Source organism: Mustela lutreola, chromosome 17, assembly GCF_030435805.1.
Source record: "Mustela lutreola isolate mMusLut2 chromosome 17, mMusLut2.pri, whole genome shotgun sequence".
NCBI classification, from domain to species: domain Eukaryota; kingdom Metazoa; phylum Chordata; class Mammalia; order Carnivora; family Mustelidae; genus Mustela; species Mustela lutreola.
In genome coordinates this window covers 43,203,005-43,230,854 of record NC_081306.1, presented here as the reverse complement: position 1 = coordinate 43,230,854, position 27,850 = coordinate 43,203,005, and the positions used below count along the sequence as shown (strand labels likewise).

At 47.3% G+C, this 27,850-nt stretch overlaps 2 protein-coding genes across 3 annotated transcripts in view; both read right to left on the bottom strand.

The window, feature by feature from the left end:
• Nucleotides 1-13,945, bottom strand: part of POM121C (POM121 transmembrane nucleoporin C) — a 57,118-nt gene extending 43,173 nt beyond the window's left edge. The window contains exons 1-2 of the mRNA XM_059155729.1: nt 13,810-13,945; nt 2,884-3,120 (exon numbers count right to left, since the gene is read on the bottom strand). Coding sequence (XP_059011712.1) covers nt 2,884-2,912 — 29 coding nt within the window. The 5' untranslated portion in view covers nt 2,913-3,120; nt 13,810-13,945. The remainder of the gene's footprint in view (nt 1-2,883; nt 3,121-13,809) is intronic.
• Nucleotides 13,946-18,293: 4,348 nt separating this feature from the next.
• Nucleotides 18,294-27,850, bottom strand: part of HIP1 (huntingtin interacting protein 1) — a 139,759-nt gene continuing 130,202 nt past the window's right edge. For both annotated transcript variants that reach the window (XM_059154928.1, XM_059154927.1), the window contains exons 27-32: nt 27,469-27,574; nt 25,977-26,100; nt 25,484-25,545; nt 22,958-23,066; nt 21,990-22,071; nt 18,294-21,690 (exon numbers count right to left, since the gene is read on the bottom strand). In XM_059154928.1, the coding sequence (XP_059010911.1) occupies nt 22,019-22,071; nt 22,958-23,066; nt 25,484-25,545; nt 25,977-26,100; nt 27,469-27,574 (454 nt within the window). In that variant the 3' untranslated portion in view covers nt 18,294-21,690; nt 21,990-22,018. The remainder of the gene's footprint in view (nt 21,691-21,989; nt 22,072-22,957; nt 23,067-25,483; nt 25,546-25,976; nt 26,101-27,468; nt 27,575-27,850) is intronic.

Genomic DNA, 27,850 nt, shown 5'->3' with positions numbered 1-27,850 from the left:
GGGTTGTGATATCAAGCCCCACATCACGCTTCATACTTAGTGGGGAGTCTGCTTGAGATTCTCCCTCTTCCCCTTCCCCCAGTTTCTCTCTCTCTCTTTCATACACACACACTCTCTCTAAAATAATATTTTAAAAAAAAACTAAACTGGGCTTCAACAAAATTAAAAAATTTGTGCATCAAAGGTGATTATTAAGAATGTGCAAAGACAGGGGCACCTGGGTGGCTCAGTGGGTTGAGCCTCTGCCTTCAGCTTGGGTCATGCAGGAAGCCTGCTTCCTCCTCTCTCTGCCTGCCTCTCTGCCTGCTTGTGATATCTCTCTCTCTCTCTCTCTGTGTGTCAAATAAATAAGTAAAATCTTAAAAAAAAAAAAAAAAAGAATGTGCAAAGACAATCCACAGAATGGGATTAGATATCTGATCAGAGTTTAATATCCAGAATATACAGCAAGTCTCTACAACTCAATAACAAAAAGAGGAATAGTGCAATTAACAAATAGGCAAAGGGGGTGCCTGGGTGGCTCAGTGGGTTAAAGCCTCTGCCTTCAGCTCAGGTCATGATCCCAGAGTCCTGGGATTGAGACCCACATCAGGCTCCCTGCTCAGCCCCACCTCTGCCTGCCTCTCTGCCTACTTGTGATCTCTGTCAAATAAATAAAATCTTTTTAAAAAATAATTTAAAAATAGGCAAAGGACTCATATAACTATTTCTCAAAGATATACAAATGGCCAACAAGGACATGACATCAGTGTCATTAATCATTAGAGAAATGTAAACCAAAAGCACTGTGAGGTGTCATTTCATAACTATTAGGATGACCATAATAATAAGTTTAAAAAGAAAAGTAAGTGTTGGTGAGGATGTGGAGAATCTGGAACCCACAAATATGGCTGTGGAAAAAAGTTTGGCAGTTCCTCAAAAAATATATATGTATATAACTACCATATATCCAGTAACCTCACTTCTGAGTATATATTCAAAGAAAATGAAATCATGATCTTGAACCAAGACCTGTGTCTCCATGTTCATCACAGCATTATTCCCAATAAGTAAGACATGGAAATAACCTAAGTGTCCATCTATGGGAGACTGCATGTAGACAATTCAGTATGTACACAGAATGGAATATTATTCAGCCCTAAAAGGAAGGAAATTCTGCTTTTTGTAACAACATGGACAGACCCTGAGGGAATTATGCTAAGTGAAATAAGTCAGAGACAAATACTGTATGTCCTCACTTACACGTGGAATCTAAAAAAATCAAACTCATAGAAATAGAGTAGGATGGCAGCTGCCAGGGCCTGGGAGTGGTGAGGGAAATGGAGATATGTTAGTCAAAGGGTACAGAGTACAAATTTTCAGCTATAAACGAGTAAGTTCTGTGGATATAATATGCATCATGATGACAATAATCAACAATACTATGTTGTATACCTGAGGTTTGTTAGGAGAATAGATCTTCAATATTATCACCACATATACGTACATACTTAATGAGGAAAGACTAGGACAAGGTAAGGACATCCACTCTCATTAGTTCTATTCAACATTACCAGGACACTAAAGGCAAGAAAAAGAATGAAATAACATAGAAATTGGAAAGAAAGAAGTAAAAACGTTTCTTATTTACAGATCACGTGATTTGTGTTCGGAGACAATCTGATGCAATTTACAGAAGAATTGCTAGAGCTGATGAGTGAACTGAGCAAGAGTGCATGAAACAGATGGGATCGGTACAGAAAAATCAATTGCAGCAACAATGAACAATTTATACTTAAAAACACAATACCAATTATAATAGCATAAAACATGAAATATTTAAAATTTAACACAATGCATGCAAAACTTCTACACTAAAACATTCATTACACAAATCTGCAAAACGTTTTTGAGAGAAATTCAAGAAAACCTAAATAAATGGAGAGATACGTGTTCATGGATTGGAAGACTCAATGTTGTTAAGATAACCATTATCCTCACATTGAGCTATAGATTTGGTTCAGTACCAATGAAAACCCCAGTTGAGGGGCGCCTGGGTCGCTCAGTGGGTTAAAGCCTCTGCCTTCGGCTCACATCATGATCTCAGGGTCCTGGGATAGAGCCCCACATCGGGCTCTCTGCTCAGCATGGTATATAACCATGCTCTCTCTCTCTCTCTGCCTGTCTTTCTGCCTACTTGTGATCTCTCTCTCTGTCAAATAAATAAAATTTTAAAAATATATTAAAAAAAAAAACAAAGAAAACCCCAGTCGGCTTTTTTTTTCTTGTAGAAATTGACTAATTTAAAATATATATGGTTATGCAAAAGAACCCAGAATAGCCAAATCAATTTTGACAAAAGAAATAACAATAACAAATTTGGAAGACTTACGCTACACGACTTGAAGACTACGGAAAAAGTTACAGCAGTGAAGACAGTATGCTATTTGCATAAACAGACATGGGACGCCTGGGTGGCTCAGTTGGTTAAGCGGCTGCCTTCAGCTCAGGTCATGATCCCAGCGTCCTGGGATCGAGTCCCACATCGGGCTCCTTGCTTGGTGGGGAGCCTGCTTCTCCCTCTGCCTCTGCCTGCCACTCTGTCTGCCTGTGCTTTCTCTCGCTTCTCTCTCTATGACAAATAAATAAATAAAATCTTTAAAAAAAAAAAAAAACAGACATATAGTTTACGGGAAGAGAGTAGAGAATCCAGAAAAAAAGACTAACATATATGTTGCTGGCTGATGTTCTACATTGGCACTGCTGTAATTCAATGAGGAAGATGCTGGAACATGGGATGTATTAGTTCTCTATCACTGCAGAACAAATTATTCCATAATTTAGTGGCTTAAATCAACATTTATCTTATAGTTTCTGTGAGTCAGGAACTTGAGAGTGGCTTACTTGGGTGGCTCTGGCTCTGACGCTCTCATGAAGAGGCAGTCAGGGCATCAGTGAGGGCTATAGTCATATGGAGGCCCAATGAGCGCTGTAAGATTTGCTTTCAAGATAGCTCACTTGCTTAGCGTTCAGAGAAAGCCCCAGTTCCTTGCCAGCCATTGGCAAAAGGCCTTGGTTCTTCACCACATGGCCCTCTCCATAAGGTTTGTTAATTGTCCTCAGCATACGGCATCTGGCTTCCTGCAGGGTGAGGAATCCAAGGAGAGAGAGCAAGAGAAAAACCAAAATGACTTTTATGCCTTAATTTTGGGCCACACACCATCACTTCTATCACATTCCATTCATTAAAATCAAGTCATTAAGTACATCCCACACCTAAGAAGAATTAGTTTCTATCTTTCGAAGATCAGTGTGTCAAAGAATTTGTGAACACATTATGAAGTGCCCACACTAGATATCCGTATGGAAGAAAATTACTCTCAGCCCCTACCTCACACAGTACACAAAAAATTAATCTGAAATGGACCAGAAAGGGGTGCCTGGTTGGCTCAGTTGGTAGAGCATGTGACTCTTGGTCTCGGGGTCATGGGTTTGAGCCCCATGTTGGGGCTCAGAGATTACTTAAAAAAAAAAAATGGATCAGAGAACTAAATAAAGGGTAAAAATATAAAACTTCTAGAAGGAAACAGACAATCCTTGTGTCCTTTGTGTGCAAAAAACACTTATTAAAAATAATTCAATGTTGTACACATAGCATATGGATAAATGTCAAAAACAACATTAAGTGAAAAAGCAAAGTGACATAATGATACATGCAAAGTTAAAGGATACTAAATAATAATATTCCTAATATGGATACCCCACATATATTAAGATAATAATTGTATGCACAGGAAGAAAACACACAACTTCAACATCATGTTCACACCTAGAAATGGCATTCAGGTGGCATACACAAAGGAACTTTAATTGTATCTTTAATATATTTTTATTTTATTGTTTTTTAAAGATTTGGAGAGAGAGTGTGTGGATGTGCATAAGAGAGTGTGCACATAAGCATGAGAGAGAGCATTCACGGGGTGGGGGAGGGGCTAAAGGGAGAGGGAAAAGCTGACTCCCTGCTGAGCAGAAAGCCCTATGTGGGGCTCAATCCCAGGACCCTGAGATCATGACCTGGGCCAAAGGCAGATGCTTAACTGACTGAGCCACCCAGGCGCCCCTGAATTTTTATTTTTAAAGATCTGAAACATGGCAAAATATAAACATTTGGTGATAAAGGAAATATTCCTTATATTATCCTCTGTATATTTTTGAAGTTTGAAATACTTCATATTAAAAAACACTTTTTAAAGATTCATTTATTTATTTGACAGAGATCACAAGTAGGCAGAGAGGAAGAGGGAAGCAGGCTCCCCGCTGAGCAGAGAGCCTGATACAGGGCTCGATTCCAGGACCCTGAGATCATGACCTGAGCCAAAGGCGGAGGCCTAACCCACTGAGCGACCCAGGCACCCCAAAAAACATTTTTATTTTATTTTACTTTATTTTTTAAAGATTTTAATTTATTTATTTGACAGTGAGAGATCACAAGTTGGCAGAGAAGCAGGCAGTGAGAGAGAGGGAGAAGCAGACTCCCTGCCAAGCAGAGAGCCCGATGTGGGGCTTGATCCCAGGACCCTGGGATCATGACCTGAGCCACAGGCAGAGGCCTTACCCCACTGAGCTACCCAGGTGCCCCTCAAAAAACATTTTTAAAGGATCCAGTGGATTTGGCAATAGGAGATTATTGGTGTACCTGACTAGAAAAATCCGTTTTTAGTATTTATATTATTATTTATATTGGGGTCAGCAAACTATGACCTGCAAACAGGTCACCTATTGCTATAAATAAAGTTTCACTGGAACAGAGTCATGCTCATTAGATTATGTATGTCTGTGGCTGCTTTCCTACCACAACAGTAGAGTTGAGTAGTGACAGAGACCATATGGCCTCTATGCCTCAAATATTAACTACCTGGCCCTGATTTATATCATCTACAGCACTTGGCTTAATGTCGGCTACATAGTAAGATCCAAAGAAATGTGCTAGTACTCCCAAACAGTGCACGTTGTTTACTTTGCTCAGTAAATATTAGCTGAGCTCCTACTACCTGCCAGATAATGCTGTAGGCCCCGATTACAGGACAAAAAAATGACCAGACAGGACTGATCCCTACACTCTTGTTTCTTCCTTCCGTGTTCAAGGTTGCCTTGGAGTAGAATATAGTACTTTAATGTACTACTTCCCACTAGAGGGCAGCCTGAAGTTTTTCCATAATGGCACAGTAACAGCTGTTAACCTCGCCTTCCACACCACCCGTGAACGGCTGTGAAGGACAAAATACCAGACTACCTAAGGGTTGTATTTATTCTCTCAAGATTGTCATTGACAAAATTATAAAATGGGTCAAGTATGTTTTTGGAACTCCCGGCCTCCTATTTCTTCACCTTTCCTTAGAGGCACCACTTGCAAGTAACAAATGTGACAGAACCAGTCAAGTAGATCTCACACCAGTGGATAGTCAGGGTCGGGGGGGGGGGTGGAGAGAAGAAGATTCCTGGGGAGGAAGGGATCAGCCCGGTAAGCACAGAGCTGCAGACCAGAAGCTACCCTGGATGCAGAAACACCTGGATGCCTGCTTGCAAATACAGACACCAACATGCACGTCTACCCACATTAAAAGAAGAGAAAACACAAACCTCCTATTCATTAATTCACTAGTTATTGCAAAGGCACCCACTGCCTTCTTTGTGCCACGTAAGATACAGCAAGGAGCACAGCAGACACAGAACCAGCTCTCAAGGAGCGTATAGTCTAACATGGAAATCAGACAGTGGAAACATAAAATACACCGAAAGTACAGAAGTAGAAAAGAAAAAGACTGTTTCAGTTACTAATAGTAAAAAAAAAAAAAAAAACAATAAAATGTGCAGTAGTACAAAACAATCATTTTCTTTCTTTTTCCCCTCTCCCTTTCTTTTCCTTCCTTCCTTTCTTGGAGAGACACACACAAAGAGAGAGAGCGAGCGAGCGCAACCGGGAGGGGCAGAAGGAGAATCTCAAGCAGACGCTGCACTGAGCACAGAGTCTGATGCGGGGATCGATCTCCTGATCCTGAGATCATGACCTGAGCCAAAAACCAAGAGTTGGATGCTGAACTGACTGTGCCACCCAGGCACCCCAAATAATCATTTTTAGATCCTCCGAGATTCTGTGATTCCAGCGCACTGGCTTGTTTCTGGCCTGCAATGTCTGGGAAGTCAGCTAGGAAGACTCAAAGGCTAAGGGTGCTTGATGGGTAGAGGCTGGAATCATCTAGAGGCATCTTCACTCAACTAGCTAGTGGCTGATACCAGTCATCAGCTGGGACCTCTGCTGAACTGTGGGCCGGAACAGATGCACATTTCTTCTGCCTATTGTCTCTCCATATTGGTTAGTTTGAGTTCCCTCACAATATGACGGCTTGGTTGAAAGAGAAAGCATTCCCAGAGAAAAAGGCAGATGTGCGCAGCATTTTGATGATCGGCCTGGGAAGTACCACAGCATCGCTTCTGTCCTACTGAATTTGGTCAAGACAATCTCAAAGATCTGCACACGTTCAAGGGAAGAGACAAACTGCCACCGTCATTGGGATGGAAGCAGCAGTAAGATTATATTGTAACAAGAGCATGTGTAATGGGAGATATTACTGTGGTCACCATCAGAAAATACACTCTGCCCCAGGCTGTCATGATAACATAGGATGGTGACACAACTTAGCCAAAGAGGTTTCTGTGAGGAAGTCTTGTCTTGGGCATAGGGGATCGGGGGCTAAGAGGAGCCTAGGGAAGTTTCGGGTGGAGGCACATGAAAGGCTGCGGTCCACAGAGAGGCTGGTGTGTGGGAATGCTGGGTTTTAGTGCATTCAAAGAGGCAGCAAGGGGAGAGAAGAGGCAAGGGGAAAGGCGGAAGATACACAGGGAAGATTCCGTGTGCTCTGGGTCATGCCCTCCATAACAGCAGAACAGCAGAACAACAGCAGCCTCCAGCCAGTGCTGTCCTAGGAAAAGAGAAGCTGGAGAGGACAGGAGCAAACTGGTGACAGTGGGGGAAAAGGTACGTGGTTTAGCTGCCACCCTACCCCAGACGTCCCAATATGGAAGATGAAATTGAATCTGGCCAAGTCTTATCCAAAGTAAAAAGTCTGGAGGAAATAGCTCTGCCTCTAACAGATGCCAGAGGCAGCTGGAAACAGGCTGCACAGCTGTATCAGCAACACAGTGGAGGCAGGGAGATCCAGCACATTTGTGGTAAAAACTCAAGTTGCTATCACTCAGGCAGGTACCGCAACCCTGTATTTCTTGCCCTCATACTCAGTTCAGATCAGCAACTCAGTGGGGTTCTTATCTTATACTTGGGACTGAATGTGTGTCCAGACGCTGGTCTTATCTCGAAAGAGTCAGATCCAGGGCGCCTGGGTGGCTCAGTGGGTTAAAGCCTCTGCCTTAGGCTCAGGTCATGATTTCAGGGTCCTGGGATCGAGCCCTGCATCAGGCTCTCTGCTCAAGTGGGGAGCCTTCTTCCTCCTCTCTCTGCCTCCCTCTCTGCCTACTTGTGATCTCTGTCAAATAAATAAATAAAAATCTTTAAAAAAAAAATGAATCAGATCCAAGAGGTTTACCTTTAAAATGGTTACTCTGGAGGCACCTGGGTGGCTTAGTCGTTGAGCCTCTGTCTTTGGCTCAGGTCATGATCCTAGGGTCCTGGGACTGAACCCTGCATTGGAGCTGGGTGGGAAGCCTGCTTCTCCCTCTCCCACTTCCCCTGCTTGTGTTCCCTCTTAACTGTCTCTGTCAAATAAATGAATATAATGCTAAAATAAAATAAATTGGATACTCTCTATCACTGTGCAGTTATCAATATGTTATATCAACTCAAATTATAATTATCTGTATGCAAATGACAAGAGATAAAACCAGCAGCATAAGCATGTAAAATAGTCTGGCTTGTGTGCTTCTCTAAACATACAATTTCGATCGACCTATAGAAATATGACACAGAGGGCGCCTGGGTGGCTCAGTGGGTTGGGCCGCTGCCTTCGGCTCGGGTCATGATCTCAGGGTCCTGGGATCGAGTCCCACGTCGGGCTCTCTGCTCAGCGGGAAGCCTGCTTCCTCCTCTCTCTCTCTCTCTGCCTGCCTCTCTGTCTACTTGTGATCTCTGTCTGTCAAATAAATAAGTAAAATCTTTAAAAAAAAAAAAGAAAGAAATATGACACAGATTATATGGACACTAAACTACTTGCACTGATCTATGCTTCTGCATGGAATGCCTTAACTCACCTAGGGAAAACCTATTTATCTTCTAAGATTCAGCCTGAGTGTCACAACCTCTGTGGACCCTTCCTCAGCCCCAAACATATGGCCACGTCCACCCTGCAGTCCCCATTCTGTCTTGTACAGACTAATTTCATTGCATTTATGTATTGTGTGCATTCATATATATATTACTCCCCACGCAAGTCTCTGGGCTCTTTGAAGACCTGGATTATACCTTATTTGCTCATGTTTGGATGTGCAACACAGCGAGCACTTGATAAATGTTGGCAGATTACTGAGTGGCCAAAAATTTCGTCTTCAAACTGAAGCTAACGAGAATTGACTCTGCTACTTTGGTGGGAGATCACAGACAATTTGGGTTATCTTTTACTGAAGCAGAGTCCATGCCAAACTTGAAGGATTTAACAACCACCGACCCCTGTGTAATGCCTGCTGATTTGGTGCCAGCTGCTGTTCTAAGTGTTTGCCATGGACTAGCCCACCTAATCTCCTGCCAGTCCACCAACCATATGCGAGTCTAGTAAGGGATAAAAAGGCTGAGGCTGTTCACCTGGAGAACAGGGCCCACATGGACAGATGAAATGAGGAAAGAGATACGGAGGCAGATGGGCTAGAGAGTGGGGTTCTGCATGCTGTATACTGAGGTGAGGTTTCACTGCCAGCTGTGACCCTGAGACATAACCCATACACAGTATGGACAGGAGTGTTCATCACACAGGAGCAAGTGTATCACTGCTAAAAGGAGTAGTCACACTCTCAAAATTTCTCAATAAAATGATTACAAATGCCAGATGTTGTTTCTGGTTCCACAGAAGACAGACTAAATACAGCCATCACATTCTTCTTGCTAATTACAACCAAAACTCCTGCTCAAAATACATGAATCCATGGTCCTCTTGAAAGACCTCTTTCAAGAGGCGGAGAAAAGAAGGCAAACTGGGTAGGGACCTAAGAGAAGACCCAGTGGTGAGTTTCCCAGGTGGTCGGTTTGTTTTGTCTTCTGTTTATCCTGTCTTGGGTAACAGAGCAGCCTACAACAGAAAATGCCAGCAAGCCCCCCGCCAACTGCCTCACCTGGAAAAGCCCTAAGAAATGCCCACTCTCTCTAGCCAAATGACCATGAAGAGGGGAGTTCTGCAGGATGGCACCATTTTGACTACTGCCACCCTACTCCAGGCAAACACCAGGAAAGAACCCATAGTGTTCCTCTTCCCATCAGGTACCGCAGAGACTGTGGGACAAAGCCCAGTTCATCAATGCCCACTCTGCCCCAGCAAAGCAGAGGTGACACCTCCCCCTTCCCATCAAGTACTGAAGAGATTGGGGAGGAGCCCTACTATCCACAACCTGCACTAACTGAATAATACTATAAAGGGTAGCACACCATGCTGTCTCAAATAGAATGTGAAAAAGGATTCTTTTTGCGGGGGGCGGGGGGGTTGCCCAAACCCATGACCCTGAGATCAAGACCTGAGCTGAGATCAAGAGCTGGATGCCTAACTGACTGAGCCACCTAGGCACCCCATAGGAAAAGGGATTCTTTAAATATGTGTATGAAGGACAGGGCATGCCACCCCAAGCAGCCCACATGTGAAACCAATCAGCAACAACAAAACAAAAGCTTTGAGAACTGAACCTCAATGTGGAAAATTCTGATGGTTCAAATTGGCCTCTGAATAGTATACAAGTGGGTCAGGCCAAGCTAGAGCTGCAGAGGTTTCAAAAACTAAATTGCATTTTGCCTACAAATATGGACCAGAAGGTCCACATTTGACTGCTAAAATAGAAGATATTTATAGGAAATAGAGCCTCAAAACATAATAACCAGAATATATCCAGCCTCAAAACAAAATGTCCAGGATAAAATAAAAAATTATTCCTCATACTAAAAACCAGAAAAACAACTCAAATGAGAAAAGCCAATCAACAGATGCCAACGCTGACGTGACAAGATGTTGGAATTACTAAATAAAGATTTTAGAGCAGGTATCACAAAAATGTTCCAACATGTAATTATAAACACTTTTGAAAGATACTGGAAAACAGAAAGCCTCATCAAAGAAAAAGATATAAAGACCCACACAGAAATTTCAGAATGAAAAATTACAGTAAGTGGAAACTCAAGAATGGGGTTAATAACAAAATGAAGATTTAAAAGAGGAAAGAATCAGTGAACCTGAAGATATATCAGTAGAAATACCCAATCTGAACAACAGAGACAAAACAGGAAAAAAAAGAACAAGTGCCTACAAGACAATAACAAAAGATCTTACTCCATTTACTGGAGTCCTAGGACAGGAAAAAGATTGTGATACACAAAGAATACTTGAGGAAATGATTGCTGGAAAGATCCTAAATTTGGCAAAGGACATAAACCTACCAATTCAAGAATCTGAGCAAACCCTAAATGGATAAACCCCAATAAATCAACACCCAGACACATCAAATGTCTGAAAATAAAAGACAAAGAAAAAATCTTGAAAGTGGATGGAGGGAAAATACAGGGGAAGAACAATTCAAAGGATGAGAAATTTCTCATCAGAAACCATGAGGAGAGAAAGAAGTGGCAAACATTTTTTTTTAAGTGCTGCAAGAAAAGAACTGATGATGCATAATTCTATATCCAGTGAATGAAGGTGGAATAAAGACACTATGAGATAAAGGAAAATAAAATGATCTGCCACTGTCAGAACTGCTCTAAAAGAAGGGTGTGGGCAGCCTGACTGGCTCTGGCTGTAGGGCATGCAACTCTTGATCCTAGGGCTGGGAGTTTGAGCCCTATGTTAGGTGTAGAGATTACTTAGAAACAAAATCTTAAAACAAAACAAAACAAAAAGGATGTGATCAAGGAAAAGTTCTTTAAATGGAAAGGAAATAACAAACTGGAAACACCAGGAATGAAGGAAAAAAGCACTTTTTAGTGTAATATCTAGGTGAATGTAATCTCTTGAATTTTTAAAGTTATGTTTGATAGATGAAAGCAAAATTATGACATCATCTCATGAGGTTCTCAATGTATGCAGAAATAATATTCAAGACTACAATCTCATAAAGAAAGGGAAAGGGATGTAAAGGTGGTAAAGTTTCTATATTCCACATGAACTGCTAAAAAGATTAATACTACTAAATTATCATAAGTGTGTATAATATAACCTCTATAGCAACCACCAAAAATCTATAAAATGAGAGCTACATTAAAAGTCTAGAAATATTAAAGTGGCATACTAAAAAATGTTCAAGTCCTGTCCCACAATAGGGCAAGAAAAGGGAGAGAGGTACAAAAGAAACAGAGGGAATAAAGAGAAAACAAGTAAAATTGAAGACTTAAATCCTAACCAATCAAAATTTTTATTAAATGTAAACTGTCTAAATAGACCTGTTTGAAAAAATGGATTGTCAGGGTGCCTGGATGGTTTGGTCTGTTAGGAGTCTGACCCTTGATTTCGGCTCAGGTCATGATCTCAGGGTCATCGTGAGATCAAACCCAGTGTTAGGTTCTGTGATGAGCATGGGGCCTACTTGAGATTCTTGCTCTCTCTCTCCCTCTCCCTGTCCCACATGCTCACGCTTTCTCTAAATAAATAAATAAATAAACAGATTGTCAAATTTAAAAACAAAAGAAAACACTATGTCACACAAAATGGCAGAGTAGGAAGCTCTTCACCAAAGCAACCATTGAGCTGGGAAAAGTGATTACAGTCGACTATTTTGGAGCTCTGGAACCTAACCAAAAACTTTCAGCCCCCACAGAAATCTTTACAAAATAAAGGGAGAGGCTGCTGATTTTTCACAAGTGAGCAGCATGTGAAAGAAAACCAGCCAACATCCCCCATTCCTCAGACAGACATGCTGCCACTCTATGGACAGCAGCCTGCAGTCCTGAGGAAGTTGGCTGATGCCAGGACAGGCAGTGGAAATCCTGTCCTTCATAAATTTAGGGTCACACATTTAGGACAGTCTGATGGATCCCTGAGGACCAGGATGGATGCTTCAGTTAGATCCCTCAGCAGCAAACAGCTTCCCATGGGGGCATCTATCTTATTTGAAGAGACAGAATCCCCTTTCCCTGCTTCCCAGTTTAGAGTCAGGCACTTAGGGACATCTATGTCAGGTTACTTACTCACTGTAGAGTAAATGAAACAGACGCTTCAGGGGTCATACAAAAACAAAGGTACACACTTTGAAAAATCTGTTGGAAAGGTAACACCCAATTCCTGCCCCCGACAAGCAAGAAATTAGCAATGCCTGATGACTAAGAAAATCACCTTTGGAGACATTGAGAACATACAACCATCCACCAAAAATTATAAAACACACCAAGAAACAGCAAAGTATGGCCCCTCCACAGGGGGAAAAAAAAAAAAAAGAATCTGACGGAAACCAGGCCCCAAGGAAGCCCAGACATCGCGCTTCCTAAAGGCGACCTGGAAGCCAACCATCGTTCCGGTGTTCCCGTGAGCTCTGGAAACCACAGACAAAGAACTAAAGGCGATCAGAAAACAACAGATGAAGAAAACGAGAGTATCTATGAGAAAAAAGAATCATGCAAAGGAACCAGAAAGAAACTGTGGACTTGGGGCGCCTGGGTGGCTCAGTGGGTTAAGCCTCTGCCTTCAGTTCAGGTCATGATCTGAGGATCCTGGGATGGAGCCTTGCATCGGGCTCTCTGCTCAGCAGGGAGTCTGCTTCCCTCTCTCTCTCTCTGCCTGCCTCTCTGTCTACTTGTGATCTCTGTCTGTCAAATAAATTAATAAAATCTTAAAAAAAAAAAAAAAGAAAGAAAAGAAACTGTGGACTGGAAAGTCGGTTAAATGTCAAGCTCGGGAGAGGGACCCAGCAGCAGATCTGAGGAGTAAGAGAAAAGATGAGCGAACTTGAAGATCGGTCCTTTGAAATGATCGGGTCTGAGGACAAGAAAGCTGAAGGAAGAGACGGAACAAGCCCGAAAAACCCGCGGGAGGGCCACAGGAGCGCAGAGGGCGGGGTGACACGGGGACCGCTGTCGAGGACCTGGCCCCTCCCTAGAACGAAGAGGCACACCGGACAGCTCCGCGCCGGAGCGGCGGTCGCGAATTCGGTCGGTGAATACACCGGAAGTGGACGACCGGGCGAGGACGCGAGTACCCTGAGTTCGGATTCAGACAGTCTGAGATAACGCATCGCGGCACAGAGAGCGGCCCCGCAACGACATAAAACGCGGTCCCAGAGCTTCCAAGGCACGTCCTGTTTGCCGAGGGCACTCAGGAGCCCGGTCACCGGGGAGAGGGGACAGCGGACCACCGCCTGCTAAAAGAGGGCCAAGAACAGAACCCTGAAGAGAGACGTAGAGGTGGGCTGAGGAGCAGAAAGCAGGGGGGAGCGGCAAGCAGAAGTGGCCTCTAGGAGCCCACGGGGGCACAGGAATGAGTGGCCGGCGTGACGGTTAAACAGCAAACGCGGCGGACCCCCTAGGCGCCAAACTGCCTTTCCATTATGACGTGCCCCGCCGAACCCAGGCCACCTCAGCCGGGTGGGAAGCGCCGGCGGCCGGCCCGGAAGCGAGCTTCGAGGGCGCGCGTGGAAGGGGCTCACCTGACTGCGCACCTCGAGCGGGTGGCCCAGCCAGGGCCCCAGCGAGCGGCCAGCCCAGGCGGCTGCGGCCCAGAAGGCCCCGTCGTACTCCAGCCTCCTCAGCCTCCCGGGACAGCCCGCCCCCGAGCAGGGCGAAAGCCGCGTGCTCCCGCCATGCACCGCGCGCGCGCGCACGCGCGTGTGTCTTGCGTCACTGCGGACGACTCCCGCGAGAGCCGGCATGGGGAGCCGGTTGCCAGGCAACCGGGCTCGGTTGCTTACTCCGCGCAGTGGGTTTCGGGAGTCTTGGAACTGGGCGGGAAGAGGCTGTGGTGAGGTTCCCGCCCTTGGTCTTCGCCTTGCAGACGTGCGGAATCCAATTCGATGAATCTTTCCTGCAGGACGGGGTGATCTACTCAGTTCCAGGAACCCACGTCCCCTAGGGCACCGGTTGCCTCCAAGGCCGTGACCGAGAGCCCAAATACCTGCCTCAGCCCTGCCTGCCCTTTGCGGGTGCGGGATCTTTCTGGGATCTGCAGGATCTTCCCCCGCCGGAAACTGAGCACCTGTCCGTAGCTGGACCTTTCTCAGGGTCCAGTCGTTGGGTGTTCGTTTTGTTCCCTTGTAAACCGCCCCCCACAGACCTCTGTGAAGACTGCCTGGACAACGGCACATTTACACTGAAGCCAGACCTAACGGGCACTTTTTTTTTTTTTTTTTAAACAGTTGGTAAGGGGTGTTTCCCACGCCCTCACCCCCAGCCCCCAATCATTCTGTCCCAAGGTCTGGCTAAAACTGAGCCGCTACCACCCGTTCTACGGGTCTCAGCATTAAAGAGAAGCCCTTTCTGGGGGCGGGGTGTGCCAAACTCTGGAATTCCTCTCTCTTACCCCAGACTGATTTTGTCACCTCTCTCGCTCCTTCATTTTATTGGGCATAGTTCACATTCCTCCCAATTCTACAAAAACACTTTTCATCCTCATTTCAACCTGCAGGTCTTTCTGGCTCTAACCAGCAGCTCTCTGGCTGCTTTTCCTTCCCCCCAGGAGCTCGGCTCTCATGACCCATCACTTCTGTTCTCCCTTCAGCGAGATTTCTCTTTGCCCTTTTGGCCAGTCTCCATCCGATGTGAAACCAGGCTGTGTCTCTTCTCCAGTCTGGCTGATGCTAAACATCGCTGGTGAAAAGCGAAGAACCATGCCATCCTTCCTCCATAAATGCATGTTTTCTAAAAAGCGCTGGGCTCCGACTGACAGCAGACTGGAAATTGTTTATCCATTCTGTGAGCTTGCTGTCATATGAGCTACAGCCTTTACCCCAAACTTCCTACAGTCTGCCACAAACGTGCTACTCAATCCCATTCTACTTCTAGTAAATAATTTCACCTACATCTATTTGCTCTGGAGCAAGGGAGGTATCCCAACCCTCCCTCTGGGGCTGCCAGAAACTGCAGGAGAGTTTCCCTCCACCATTTTGTGTTTTTAGTGATGGAAGACCTAAGGAAGCAGTTAACCCCGAGTGGTTTTATTAGTATTTTTGAGTGAGAGAGAGAGAGTACAAGTGGGGGTGGAGCACAGGGAGAGGGACAAGCAGACTCTGCACTGAGCAGAGCCTGACACAGAGCCTGACTTGGGGCTTGATGCCATGACCCCGAGATCATGACCTGAGACAAAACCAAAAGTCAGATGCTGAACCTACTGAGGCATTCGGGTGCCCCAAACCTGAGTGTGTTTATGCTAGGTTTGATGACGAGTGCAAAGTCACAGGAAAATGTCATCGGTTGAAGGAAATTGTGAGCTGAGTGCAGTAAACTTGGGTAATCTGTTCAGATTCTTCTTGGCATCTCTCACACGGAGATAAGGATGTTCCTTGCCTCCAGGATAAGGAGGGTACCTCTCACATGGTCTGCTTCAGAGGAAGGTCAGAAAGTCCTTCCTGTACCTGCCACTTCTTAATTTCCCTCAACTTCAAATATTCAGTATGCCAAAGTGCCATATTGAATATCAGCTTGTTCCAAACCCTGTCAAAAGAAAACAGTCCTGATAAAAGTGAAATTTCCTTTGTTTCCTGTCCCCACCGCACCCCCTCCCTTTTTTCCTAGAAGCAACTACTACCATAAATTTTATATCTGTATACACACACACATATATATATTTAAGTGTATACAGATATAAAATACAGATTATATATATATAATATCTCCAAAAAACATGTTGAGTGTTTAGATATCCCCTAATTTTCTCACTGGCTTATAACTCCATCTGTCATACACTGTTGCATAGAGACAGAAACAGATCCGAGGGGTTGGGGAGAGGGGTGAGTAGGGAGTGACTGCTAATAAGAGGTTTTCTTCTGGGGAGATGAAAATGTTTGGGAACCAGATAGAGGGGGTGGTTGCATGACAGTGTGAATGTCCAAAATGAACTAAATGGTTAATTTTATGTTAATCTTACCTCAATCTAGCAAAAGCAGTAAGAAGGCACGGAAAGGTTTTAAGAAGGGAGGGTGACAAGAACAGATGTCACTTCAGGAATGATAATTACTCTAGCTGCAGAATGAGAATCGTTTGGCAGGGGCAGAGCTGGGTAGGTGGGAGACAGAGAAGTCTATCGAGGTTATTTAGATGAGACCTGATAGCTAGTGTCACACCACACCTCTGCTTACGATCCCCACCATAAAGTCTCCGATCTTTCCAATGGCTCTTGCGACCTTCTAGGATTTGGCACTGAGTTTGGCCACCCTCTGTCAGCACAGACATCTGTCACGATCAGTGTTCCAACGTCTCTCGCAATGCCTTTAGCTTTGCCTGGAGTATTTTCCCCCTCTCCCTCCCCGACTGCCAACTTTTTTTTTAGAGTTCTTAAACATTTTCTAATACATTTTTTATAGTGAGCAGGGGGAAGAGCAGAAGTAAAGGGACAAGCAGACTCTGCGCTGAGGGCAGAGCCTGACATGGGGCTGCATCCCAGGACCCTGAAAGCACGACCTGAGCCAAAGTCAAGTGCTTAACTGTCTGAACCGCCCAGGTGCCCCTGCCCCAATGCCAACTTTTACATATTCTTCAGGTTTCGGCTTAAATGTCATTTGCTGACGGGAGCTTCCCCTGACCTGCTTGAACGTACTAGCTCCCTTGCTGTGTCCTCCTCTTCATACCTTTTGGGTTCTACATCCCACCGGTTCCGTGCCAGCTGCTCCAACTCGACTGCAAGCTTCCAGAGGCCAGATGTGTCCCTGGCACTGTATCCCTCATGCCTTTCAATGCGGTGGATGTGAAATAAGAAATTGGAGGAGGAATGAATGAATCCGCATCTCAAGCAGAGTGCTACAGCCTTCCTCTTCGTTCTGCCATGCTTAATCTCTATCTCCTCTTTGTTTTAGCTTTGAAGCATGGTTCTTTCTTAAAAACACTTCTCTTGATACCATTACCTCCTAAAGCTATTGCCCCATTCCTGTCTTTCCTTTGACTACTGCTGGATTTCTTGAGTGTCCATCTTTTTCACATGTATACTCCAGTTTCTAATGCATCTATCTTCCAAGATTGGAAGGTCCTTAAAGGAGGGACCAGCTCTTATTTTTCTCCCTCTACAGTCTCTTGCATACAATAGGAACTCCGCAATTCTTGCTGAGTTGACAGAATTCGAGAGAACATGCCTGTTGTAATATTGGTCATTTTCAACCACATAGGAATTGAATACAATTTAGTTTTCAAATTTTATTTCAAATGTTGGTCTTGTAGGGGACAGTCTGTCCACTCATCAGTGGTTCTTCAGATGGAACAGGCTCACCCTTGCATTCTGCTGCGGGGAATGGAAAACCCCAGCTGCAGGCAAGTGGTCCCCATTTCTGTATTTATCGGGATCATCTTCCCGTCAGGTAGTCCTTCTCTCCTTACTTGGTGGCTCATTTGGGCAATTCTCCTGCTTATCCTCCCTGGGCTTTCCCCACCTCCCTCCCTCCCTTGGATGTGCCCTTGGCTTCATGCACCAGCAGCACGAGCTTGCAGAACATGCCGCTGGTGACGTCTCCATGCAGTCTCCATGCATCTAGCCACGCCCATTCATTGGCTCCCCCTGCAGATCCTCTGGTAGCCAGGACTTGCTCTGAAACCCGTTAGGACTGGCAGCTTCTGTCCCTGAGCAGCAACTGTCCCAGTTTTAAGGTGACCTGTTAAACTTTTGCATCTTGAGGGTGGAGAAAGGTGTATCCATAGCCCGAGATGGCAGATTTTAAGCACAGACCTGGGCGTGAAGACGAAGGACAGTGTGGACCACTCTGGCATGTTGTGTTTGATTGTTCCCAAGGACAGGAGTGTACAGGGCATGGAAAGTGACTAAGGAGGGCAAACCAGGTTCTCTACGGGAGCTGTATTCCTGTCTTTAAGACCTACTCCCAAAGGTGCAGAGGTTAAGTGGGATTCGGCGAACACAAGGACACATGCGTAGGCTTTCCACTGGAACCCCGACCCCAAAACCACGTTGAATGTCAGTCAGCACCACTACTCTCCATTGCCAGGTTGAAGTATTTATTTGAAAAATTGAAAACACAGATGCAATGTATTATACAAAGAAAGGTCTTAATATCATAATAAAAGTATTGTTGGAAGGGAAGAAAAGCCAGTGGCTACCTGCCCTGGGAAGGTAGGCACTCGGTGAAAAATGAAATCCATTTCTAGGAACTATTCTAATGGAAAATTGGGGGAAGAGGTTAAAAAACAGAACAGAAGAAAAACAAACCCAACCTATCCCTGCGAACCTAAATGTGAAAGTTTGTTATAAGTTACCAGCAAGATTTATTGGAACCCCCTCGGTTTGTCCCTAGTAGTAATCAGCTTTATTTGGGGCCTTCAAACTGAGGTAGTTGAGGGTCACCTGAAAGACATGTCTGGAAAATGGTCTACTCTCAGAATCGGACCCAACGGCATCTAACCCATGATTTCCCATTGCTTTGGCTCCTGGGGGCGAGAGCCTGTGCCACCGCTGTAGGTTGCTGGTCCTGCGTTTGGTCTGACCTTGGGAGGCAAAGGGGTTGGGAGTAGCAGGCAGCCGACTCGATTTACTGCGGCGAAGGCTGGCAAGCCCACGGTGGTGGTTGCCTAGGCTACAGATGGCACGGTCTCCGGGGGACCGAGGACAGCGGAGACAGAGCAGAGCCGGTCTGGCTTAAAGGCCAATGCCGGGATCGAAGGCTTTCATTGGTGGGAAGGATTTCCAGAGGCTTGCAAAGGTGGTAGAAGGTAGCGAGAACTTGACTGGTGGCTAAAGACCAGGGTTAGTGGAGCCAGGAGACCCTTCCAGACTAAGGAGCTGGCCGAGAAGTGAGCATTTCCCAGGTGCAAGCTCAGGACCGACCAGCCCCTCTGCGGTGAGAGGCCGAAGCAAACCGATCTGAGGACCAATGACACGCATTGTGACCCCCACGGTACCCGGTTAACCCTGATGTTGACGTGGCAGCTCAAACACTTCCAATGCTCTGGACACTGGATTAGGGACTCAGATTCAGGTGGGACCCTAGGGATCCTGCTGTCCGCGGCAGAACAAGCCGACAATCTAAACTATAGTCTAATTTAAACTCCTCTGACTCAGATATAAAAGAACCCCACAAAAGGCAGGTCTTTTTTTTTTTTTTCTTATTATGTACACACATATCCTTACTCTAGGGATATTAGAGCAACTGTATTACAAAATTAAATAAGGGATACGGCTGTCTTTTGATCTCTTGTCAGTCCTAAGCCATTCTTCTGTTGTTCTGCCTTGCTGTGTGACCCAATTACACGGATCCACGGGACTTCAGTCATTCATGAAGCTCAGTGGTGACTTTAAAAGGCTGTGATGTTCATTTTTAGCCTGAGGAGGTCATCCCCGTTTGAATCAAGTATTTCACACCAAGTATAAACACCCTCGTTTTTTTTTTTTAGAAAAGCCAAGGAAGGACAATTGGATTTTGGCTAGAAGACGGGCCAGCTCCTAAGGCGAGTGAGGACAAACGTAACTGTGCCACATCTGAAGGATACTTCTGGTGCTTTCTTCCCTGTCTTACTATTCCGGCTAAGTCCACCAAGGTTTTAACAATCACTGTGGCTTCTTTTTGGAAGAAGCGTTATTTGGAGCATCCCAGAGTGGCCTGATACAGCAGATTTTTTTCACCATGGGTAATTCAGAGCACGGCAGTTCGGCCGAGATTCTGGAAGGGAGGACCAGTCCGCTGTGGAAATGCCGATCCACTCTGAGAACACACCGACTGGCTTCATTGGTACAACTGGGCCAGGGGCACCCCCACACACACACACTTCTTCTGAGCCTCGGATGGAAAAACGCTGAGCGCAAAGAAGTACTAAGTGTAAGACGGCTCATTTGCTGTTGACCCCTCTTTATTGGCCCAATGTGGAGATCGCCTGTCTGAGTCTCGGAATCCGAGCTAACGGGAGACTGGTTTTTGAGTGCCCTACTTAGCAAATGCACAGAGAGGGAGGGGTGGGAGGTGGGGGAAGGATTGATTCACAGTGATCAAACAGGAACCTCGCCACCGGTCATGTAGCAACACTTAGCAATGTTCCTTTGGGACAGGTCCTGGGAAGTGCTTGTTGGCTTCTACCTAAGAGTTGCTACAGATAAGGAAGGAAGACACTGTCCGAGATCGGAAGGTCACTTAAATGCTGGGGTCTGTCTGTCTGGAGGTGGAGGAGTGCGGTCAGGCTGTCCACCTCTGGGAAGTTGTTCATGCGTCTTCTGTCCTCATCCTGTCTGGGCAGCACAGGCCCAGGTCGTGTGGCGGGAAGGGCTCGGAGTCAGTGGTCCCCCTTTTCTCGGTTTCCCTGACCCAGGTGGTCTGAGGAACCCGCTGGCCTCAGGGTCCAGGCCGGTAACAGACTGGGAAGCATGTTGGCCTGCTGTCTGATTCTTGAAAACCAGTGGCCTGGGGCAGCCATGCAGCCCCGCCATCACCACACCTCAAATCCTGATTGCTCAAAGCGTCTCCCTGGAGGCTGCTGCCAGAGCGGAACGGAGGTTAGTAATAAATATTAAAGGTACCAAACCAAGCACAGGGTTCTTTGCTGCCGGGAGCAAGTTTGCCTGATCTTCTGGCAGAAGTCTGCCTGATCTTCCCTTGGGTAGAACGTGGAACTATCTTCTTCAGGTTCAAGAGGATGTCCAGGCGGCCAGCTGGAAAAGCCCTCACGCAACTCCCTCTCAGGGTCCCGCCTGGGTCTGAAGGGAGCTGGCACGGAAGATTCTTTCCAGGGGAAACAAGTGTGGCTACTCTCACCAGCACGCTCAAAGCACGGGATAAGGTTTTTCAGTCTGGTCACCAAAAGTTCCCAAAGCAGGGGTCTCCTGAGGCCTGGGCCGCATGCACACTCCTTCCTTTCCTGCTTTCTTCACCCCTGTCACCTGGGAAGGAGGGCAGAGGCTTCTCTGGGCTCTCTCGCCTGAGGGAGGCTCTCCTTCTGCCTCTGGAGGAAGAGTGTGGCCCAGCAGTGGTGCCCACCCTAGGCAGTGGGCTCGTCTGACCCAGACTCGCTCAGCGGGACACTCAGCACGGAGGCTGGCGTGGAGCACCAAGGTGAAGCCTGAGCAGCACCATTGCTGTTAACTGCTGTTGGTAGGGGCCCCCGATGGCTCCGAGCGCCAGAGGTGCTCCCTTGGGGAGAGGTGGCTCTACGAGGGAACACCGGAAGAAGAAATCCCCCAAAAAAAGGAAAAAAAAAAAGAAAATCCCAACCAACCACCGTAAGAAGCAGCGGGGAACCCATGGGACTGCCAAGAGAGGGGACAGTTGTCTTGGCGTGCTTGGCCGGGACGCTCCTGCTGTTCTGTCGGCACAGATGTAGGGCGGCGTCCTGGCTTGGAGCCCCGCCAGCCCTCTGACGCTCATGAGTTGGTGCAGATGGTGAAACAGAAAAGGCTGAGGAGAAAACAGAGAAGAAAAGGCGTGAGGCGGCCCCCCACCAGGGATCTCAGAAACAGCTAGCCCCTTGGACGAGGACGCTGGACGTCTAGGGGTCCAACGGCAGGCAGGGCAGGGACGCAGGTCCTCTCTGTGAGGGGTGGCCCTGGTCCACCACTCCTCTGTGGAAGGCCACTGGGGTCCTGGGCACTGGACAACGGGGGTGGTGTGGCTGCCACCAGGACCCCCCACCCCGACTCCGAGGCTTAGGCCATGGCTGGGGAATAACACACACAAAGATGGGCCACAAGATTTACACTCGGACGTGTGGGGCGTCGGCGTGGCTCTATTCTTTTCCGGTGACCGGTTCGTGCAATGCAGATGGAGACGCTTCTGTTCCTGAAAGACAAGGATAATTTTTTTTTTAAGATTTTATTTATTTGACAGAGAATTCGATCACAAGTAGGCAAGAGAGGCAGGCAGAGAGAGAGAGAAGCAGGCTCCCCACTGAGCAGAGAGCCCGACGCAGGGCTCGATCCCAGGACCCTGAGATCATGACCTGAACCGAAGGCTGAGGCTTAACCCACTGAGCCACCCAGGCGTCCCCTGACAATGATAATTTTTGCTTCCTAGCCCCGTACATGTGTGTGCACACATTTCAGCCACAAAAACAGCCACCACGTTGGGCTCCCCAATACCTCACGCTCATAACCATCTATTCTGAGTTACGCGTCCGGGAACGACCAGTAGGCATCTGTGGTTGGCTCCCAGAGTCCGTCAAGACAACAAGGACAGGCAGTCCTGGTCGTGATCGAGTAGGCCAATTTGGACACGTGGAAAAGCAGCAGACTGGGTGATAACGCCTCTCTGGGCCACTTCTAGCCCCTGACCCTTTCTCTCACGGGCCGTTGTTCCTCACTGCTGGCTCCAGTCAGTCAGACTTGCAGTCCCCTTGGCTTTTCACTCACCGCCATCCGTTTGTTCACTACCCAACTCTACACACGCCAGGCTAAGTGGGCCTGGAAGGGAATGGCGGCGAGTGACGAGTCCACTGGTCAACATTAAGCTCTTGAGAGGTGACAACAAAAGCTTCCAATTCACCTCAGATTATACCAGTTTTGGGGCTCGAAGGTTGTTTCCAACTGAAGAGAACTCATGCTCTGTGAGTCAAGAGGGGGGAGTCAGCGACCCGAAGGGCGACTCATTCTGTCACGTCTGAGGGCAAGGCCCTCCCTATACGCACCCTCCCCTCACGGCGCCCACGCAGGCCCTCAGAGAGGCCCACCTTCTTCCCAGCCCTCGGCAACACCGGCGAGTTCGTAGTGCTTTTTCCGAAGCTCTCCCAGTTTCTGACGCTCCTTTTGCAGGTCATTCTCCAGCTCTAGCACCCGGACCTGGGGGACGAGTGGAATTTTCTTTTGAGCGGCGACCTGACAACGGTCTCCCTTTGACTTAATCCCTCCCCTCCCCTGATGTCGTCCATCCTCTCCCATTCACCCGTCCATCCCAGTGGCTCTGCCGTGTCCTCATGGGGACCCTCTCCTAGGGGTGATGCGTTAGAGCCCCAGCACCTGAATGGGAGTAGGGCTCATCTCACGCCCCACTGAAATCAGCTCCGACATCTAGCCTATCTGTGTGGCGGGTTCCCAACCAGTGTACCTTCTGCTTCAGTCCCGCTCTCCTGGAAATCCAGGCAAGAGCCAAGCTCAGATGCTTCTGGTATCTCTGTGGGGCTGTTACAACTTAGGGTTATCATCATACAGGAAAGAGCAGTCCTACCAAGGAAGAGGCTGGTTCCTGGCTATCCCTACTCCTCATTAATTCATTTTACTGATTATTTATTAATTCAAGAAATGTCTGCTGAGCACCCATTATGTACCCTGGGCTCTGCAGTAGGTGGGGGAGACATGGTAGTGCACAGACAGACAAGGTCCCTGCTTCCCTTGCGGGGGGAGACACAAAGTCATGGACAAGAGCAGATCAGACTATAAGGAACTTGACACAGGGTCATGTGATAAAGGCCAAGGGTGATCAACAAATGCTATTCAGGCAGATGGGTACGGGAAGAACAGAAAGCAGCCCATGTGGCTGATGCATGAGAGTGGGCTAGGAGTTTGGGGGTTAGCTCTAAGTATGAAAGGGAAGCCACCTCAAGGTTTCAAGCAGAGATGTGACATGCTGTCATTTATGCTTCCAAAAATACATAGAACCTGGACAAACAGTGGAAGCAACTGGACCCAGTTAGGTGGTTCCTTTTTTTCTTTTCAAATTTTTTATTATGGAAAAATGTAAAACATATGGAGAGATGGGGATGATCTGGTGACCCCCATCGTGTGCCTTTCCCCGAGTTCCTCCAACCGTCAGCCCAGGGCTGGACCTGGCTCAGCAATGCCCTTTCCTCCTATTCTCTGCCCCCAACTGCCCCGCCACCTGGCCCTGCCATGGGACCACGTGGATCCAAATCCTCGCATGCATTCTAGTAGTTCCGCAGAGAAACAATGGTGGCTTCGGCTGGGTTAGGGAGATGGAAAAGGCGGGGAAGGTTCAGACTTGGACAGCTGGGAGCTGACAGGACCCACTGGGGAACTGGATGTAGAAGGGGGAGGGGGAAGGGAGGACCCAAGGACGACTCCTTGGTCTTAGCACCTTAGCACCTTGGTCTTAGGTGTGGCGGGGGTCGGGGGGGGGTTCCAGTTACCGAGGCAGAGAAAACAAGGAGCAGGGCAGATCTAGGTGGGAGGGAAACCAGGAGCCCTGGTTTGGACCCATTACGTTGGAGACCTCTCAAGTGGAGAGATCAAGTAGGCAGTTGGACAATCACAGAGCTCAAGGAGAAGATGGAGGCCAGAGAGAAGAATCTGGTACTTACTAGCATATAGACGGAACCTGCAGTCAAGAGGGACTGGAGGACCCCAGTAAACATGGCAGTGTAGACGGCGGGACTCACACCGGACCTCAGACCTTTCAGTATTTGGCCACATGACTTTTCCTAAAAATGCTGCCTGACCCGTAGAGAGACTTTAACAGTCTCCCTCTGGACTTGACCCCAAGACTGGGATCAGTAATTCCAGAACAAGGATATCAGGTCTTTTTTTTTTTTCAGGATCCCACTGATTCCTGTTCCTCCACATGCCAGAACTTCACAAACAACCAGGAGAAAGGGCATTGCCTTCGATGGGTTCTCAGTGAATTGGTTTTTCTTCTTTAAACCAAGGTCATACACAAATCATATCAGATTTTTTTTTGAAAATTGCCAAATAAAAAAAAAAACCCAAAACAAAACATAAACGGACTCATAAATAAGGAGAACTGGTGGTGGCCAGAGGGGAAGAGGGTGGGGGACCGGTGGAGGGGATTATTTATCAGATAAGTAAGTCATGGGGACAGACGGTGACTACACTAATCGCGGTGACACTGAGTAATACCCAGAATTGTCAAATCACTACACGTACGCCTGAAAATAATGTAACACTGGATGTCAGCTCTACTTAAAGAAAAAAAAAAAATTCATCCATTGTTAAGACATTAAATGCTAGTTGACATCTGTTAGGAGATCCCCGATGGTAACAGTGAGGGGGACACCAGTCCGAGACAAGTGAGCAAGGGTTACGTTTCCGATCTTAACCCGCCACCTGTCTCCATCTCCACTGTCCCTGGCAAGCGGCATTTATATTCACTCCTAGGCTCCTGGGTCCATCTCTGTTTGTTTCCGCCCCAAGTCTCTCCCCCACTGGCTTCTTTCCATGGGGATAATACTTGGGGTCGGGGTCACCGGGAACTGATCGAGCAGACTCAGAGTGGGGAGTCCTACCTGGGAATCCATCTCCTGGCGTTTGATCTGCGTCAGTGTCATGCTGGAGAAGTCCATGTTGTCTGTAAGGGTGGAGGGAAGGTCTCGTCAGGGGACGCCCCTGGCCGAGAGACAGCCGAGGCCGGCGCTCTGCTGAAATGCTTGGTTTGCTCGTTCCCAAAACACGTGCAAAAGTCACCGATGGATAGACAGGGATGGACAGGCGAGGACTGGACCACCCCTCGCCCCCACCCCCCACCCCCGTCGTGCCCCACTCAGAGACAACCAGGCCTGGAGAGTCATGCCTTTGCATCCAGAGAAATCGCTAAATGAAAAATCTGCCTTAAGGCCTGTTGCTATGGTGACACAAACAGCACGTGCCTTATGAGAAAGTTGAGCACACGTGCAGAGAAGATGGTCGAGAGAGAATGTGGGGACAGGATTGTGGGAAACAGGGAGCGTGAAGGAATGCTGAATGGGCTGGATACGAAAAGCACTGCTCCGGGGAGGCTACCTGTCTCCTCAATCTGTGATTTGCCCGAAATGGTAGAGGCCACAACGGTGGCGGTGGCCTGGTTCACGCCCCGGGAGGCCTGCTGCAGCTGGGCCAGGTTTGGACTATCCTTGTCAGCCTTCACCTGCCAGGACCAAGCAGAGTTAGGGTCACACAGCATAGGGCGGCAAGGCCGGAGTCAAATCAGTGGGGCCCAACGGTTCTTGACAAACATAACGGGATCTGCTGCGGTCGCTAATCGACTTCTTCCAGATTGCTGCCTATAGGGGTGCCTGTTGTGGCTCGGTCCATCGAGTGTCCCACTCTTGCCTTTGGCTCAGGTCGTGATCTGACCTGAGATCGAGCCCCACGTCAGGCTCCACGCTCAGCGAGGAGTCTGCTGGAGAAGTCTCTCTTTTTCCCCGTCCCTCTGCCCGTTTCCCACGTGGGCACATGCATGTTCTCGCTCTCTCAAATAAATTAAAAAAAAAAAAAAAAAAAAAAAAAGATTTTATTTGTCAGAGAGAGACAGTGAGAGAGCACCAGCAGGGGGAGCAGCAGGCTCTCCACTGAGCAGAGAGCCCGATGTGGGCCCCAATCCCAGGACCCTGGGATCATGACCTGAGCCGAAGGCAGAGTCTTCACTGATTGGTGACTGAGCCACCCAGGTGCCCCTAATTTAATCTTTAAAAAATACTCCTATAGGGTCAGCTCCTGCCATATCTCTAATACGCAAAATTACTCCTGGCTTATTTGCTTGAGAGCCTCAGACTCTAGCTTTACTGGTTCTTGTGATAAATTGCTCCAGTTGCGGAAATTAATTTGGGACAACATTAAACAAGGATGAGAAGGACGCTCCCCGGGGTACTATAAAACTCACAGCCGGATTTCAGTAACAAGCTCTGTCTTACGATTAGTTGGGGGTAATGGTTCGAATCTGGAGGCTCTTCAGGAGAGTCAGACATTGGCTGTGGAACCGCGGAGCTGAGCCAGGGAACCAGCTCATGGCACCAACCTTTTAAGAGCTCCTTTAACGTATTAATTAAAAGAAATTTTAATTTAAATTTAAAATTTTTAAAAATTTATCTTTATATATTTTATATATATTTATATATAATTTTATAGATATTTTATATAATTAAAATTTTAAAATTTAAATATTAAATAAAAAATTTAAAATTAATAAATTCATTAATTTACCGATTAATTTAAGTGCTCCTTGAATGCCCTGAGTGCTAATCAGAGGTCAGCATGGCTGGGACCCTCAAAGGCCACTTGTCACAGAAGCCATGAGAGCCAAGAGGAGCCCAGGCAGCGAGCTGGGCAGAGGGGCTCCTTGCTGACTGAGGCAAAGGCTCTCAGAGGAGGGTAGTAGGAGACCCTCGAGAGGCAGAATTTTAACCTGGGACCTCATCTACCTGGATCCTGGACAAGTGATGTTTTCGGGACAGGCAGTACGGACCGAGTGTTCTCCAAGCTCGTCGGCCCTTAGGGGGTCCTGTGCGGGTCCTACCTTAGAGGCGGCCACAAGCTGGGCCGTGCTCGCAGCGATTTCATGCGAACACACCATCAGTTCCTCGAACTTCCCTCTGCCTTGCACCACCAGATCGGCTGCATCCCTGGTAGACAGGAAGGGACAAGACAAAGCATGTCATGGACAGCTGCCATCCCTTACGATCGCCACCCCTTGTGATTCCATCTCCAGATCGCGCCCGTCACCCTGGCTACTCAGGGAGCCTAGCTGGCCTGTCGGCCCCACCCCGGCGCAACCCCAGGACACCCAGGCTCCCTTTCAAACTTTCAGTCCTGTTGACTTCCCTACCCACAGCTCTTTTCTAAGGAGCAGACGTTTTCCCCTCGGCTGTGGTCTGGGTTGGGCCGAGGGAGTTGGGAGT